We start from the raw sequence: 2,231 nt of genomic DNA on the forward strand, positions 1-2,231 counted from the left end.
CCCCGGGCAGCTGCTCGCCTTCCCGGTGCTCGACCTGCGCCGCCGCCGCCTCCCGCTCCGAGCCTACGTGGCCGGGCTGGAGGAGCTGGTGCTGCGGCTCTGCCGCCGCCTGGGGCTGGGCACCGCCCGCGCCCTCCCGCCGCCCTTCACCGGCGTCTGGATGGGCGACAGCAAACTCTGTGCCATCGGTGAGCGGGACAGCTCCGGGAGCGGGTCTGTGTGTGTGTGTGTGAGTGTGTGTGAGTGTGTGTGTTTGTGTGTGTGTGTCTGTGTGTGTGTGTGTGAGTGTGTGTGAGTGTGTGTGTTTGTGTGTGTGTGTCTGTGTGTGTGTGTGTGAGTGTGTGTGTTTGTGTGTGTGTGTCTGTGTCTGTGTCTGTGTGTGTGTGTGTGTGTGCGGCCGGGCTGGGAGAGCTGGGGGGCTCACTGGAGAAGGGAAGGGTCCAGGGACAGCTCAGAGCCCCTTTTGGGGCCTAAAAGAGCTCCAGGAGAGGGACTGGGGCCAAGGGCTGGAGGGACAGGACACAGGGAATGGGGTCACACTGCCCGATGGGATATTGGACAAGAATTGTTCTCTACAAGGTGGGCAGACCCTGGCACAGGGTGCCCAGAGAAGCTGTGGCTGCCCCTGGATCCCTTTGAGTGCCCAAGGCCAGGCCGGACATTGGGGCTGGGAGCACCTGGGACAGTGGGAACTGTCCCTGCCCATGGAACACCTCCCAGCCCAGCCCAGCCCAGCCCAGCCCATGCTGTGATCCGTGTGCCCCATGGAGTGGCACCTGCAGGGCACTCGGGATGTGCTGTGGGCACTGGGGACAGTGGGTGTCACAGGGSAGCATGCACGGGTGGGGTGTGTGTCCTGGAGGAGGGGACAGTGCCATTTTGGGTCCCTGCAGCCCACCCAGGGCCAGTACTTTGCCCCACTGCTCCTGTTACTCCCCTGCACCCGTGGCTGGGTGCCTGCAGCCCGGTCCCCAGCCTTGTCCCCATCCCCTGTCCCCCCTCCACATCCTGTACCTCTCCTTGGGACCCTGCAGCCTGGATTTGGGGTCCTGCAGCTCTCCCGTGTCCAAGCCCATGGAACCCCCTTGGTGGGAGGTGYTGGGGTGTGCAGGGACCTGGGCATGCTGTCCCCCATCTGCCCCAAATTTGCAGAGCCTGCCTGTGGGTTTTCCCTGGCAGGTTGAGGAGCACAGCACGGTGTGGGAGGATGTTTGCAGTGATGTGGGCAGTGTGGTCACTCAGTCTCTCACCAGGACACCCTGGTGACGCTGCTGATGGGTGGGTGCTCTTGGCCCCGCAGGTGTGCACTGTGGGAACCACATCACCTCGCACGGGCTGGCCCTGAACTGCTGCACCGACCTCAGCTGGTTCCAGCACATCGTGCCCTGTGGGCTGGAGGGGAAGGGGGTCACCTCCCTGAGCCGCGAGCTGGGCCAGCACGTCACCGTCAGCCACGTCCTGGAGCCCTTCCTCGACTCCTTCCAGGAGGTGTTTGGCTGCTCTTTGGTCTCCTCGGAAGATTCCGGACATTAGGATCGTGTTGGTGCCTTGGGCGGGGTTTTGGCAGAGCCACAGTCCAGAGTGGAGGGCAGGGCAGCCCGGGGATGCTCTGCTGTCAGATGGGAGCTCTGTGCCTTTGGGCTGTGAGTGAACAGTGGCACAGAGCTTCAGGCTGCTGCTGGAACACCCAAACTGCCCTGGGGCCGCTCTCTCCAGCCCTCAGCCCTCAGTGACACCTCCACGGTACCACATCCCCGTGGCACTTGCTGGGGAAACACCAAACAGGTGCTKTGGTGGGGTTTCTCTGCTTTTTGCCCCACAAAAATTATAAGTCTGGGTGAATGCTCAGAATGAGCCCTTTGGACAGGAGGAGGGGCGACTGGTGGGTGGAGCATCCTTCCCTCGCTGATGGGTAAAAGGATTTTATACATAAAGAGAATTGATAGGAACTTTGGCTGCTGATCTTTTTCTCATTTATTTACCCTCATTTATTTATCAATGACCACCTTTTTCTCACCCTGAGCTCAGGGCAGCCCTCATGGCAAAGCCTCTCTCCCTGGTGTTGGGGAGGGTGGAAATGGCTGTAATTCTGGGTAAAATGCCACTGATCGCTGCAGACACAGTGGAAAGCAGGAGGAGGAGGGAAAGGGGTCGGGGCTCACAAGGAGAGGAGGCACAGATGTCACAGATCCTGTGGGATCCCGGCTGGTGACGGGGACTGCTCCCACCCC

General features: G+C 61.3%; 1 protein-coding gene across 1 annotated transcript; it reads left to right on the top strand.

Annotated features, from left to right (window-relative positions):
- Positions 1–4: 4 nt before the first annotated feature.
- On the top strand, positions 5–1,958 carry LIPT2 (lipoyl(octanoyl) transferase 2; the record flags this gene model as incomplete). The annotated part of the gene is made up of 2 exons (XM_057387738.1): positions 5–188; positions 1,301–1,958. Coding segments are annotated over 2 exons (417 nt in total), but the record flags the coding sequence as incomplete, so codon positions are not given.
- Positions 1,959–2,231: the final 273 nt, after the last annotated feature.

Source organism: Malurus melanocephalus, unplaced genomic scaffold (assembly GCF_030028575.1).
Source record: "Malurus melanocephalus ecotype Western Australia unplaced genomic scaffold, MMel_1.1 scaffold_1332, whole genome shotgun sequence".
NCBI classification, from domain to species: domain Eukaryota; kingdom Metazoa; phylum Chordata; class Aves; order Passeriformes; family Maluridae; genus Malurus; species Malurus melanocephalus.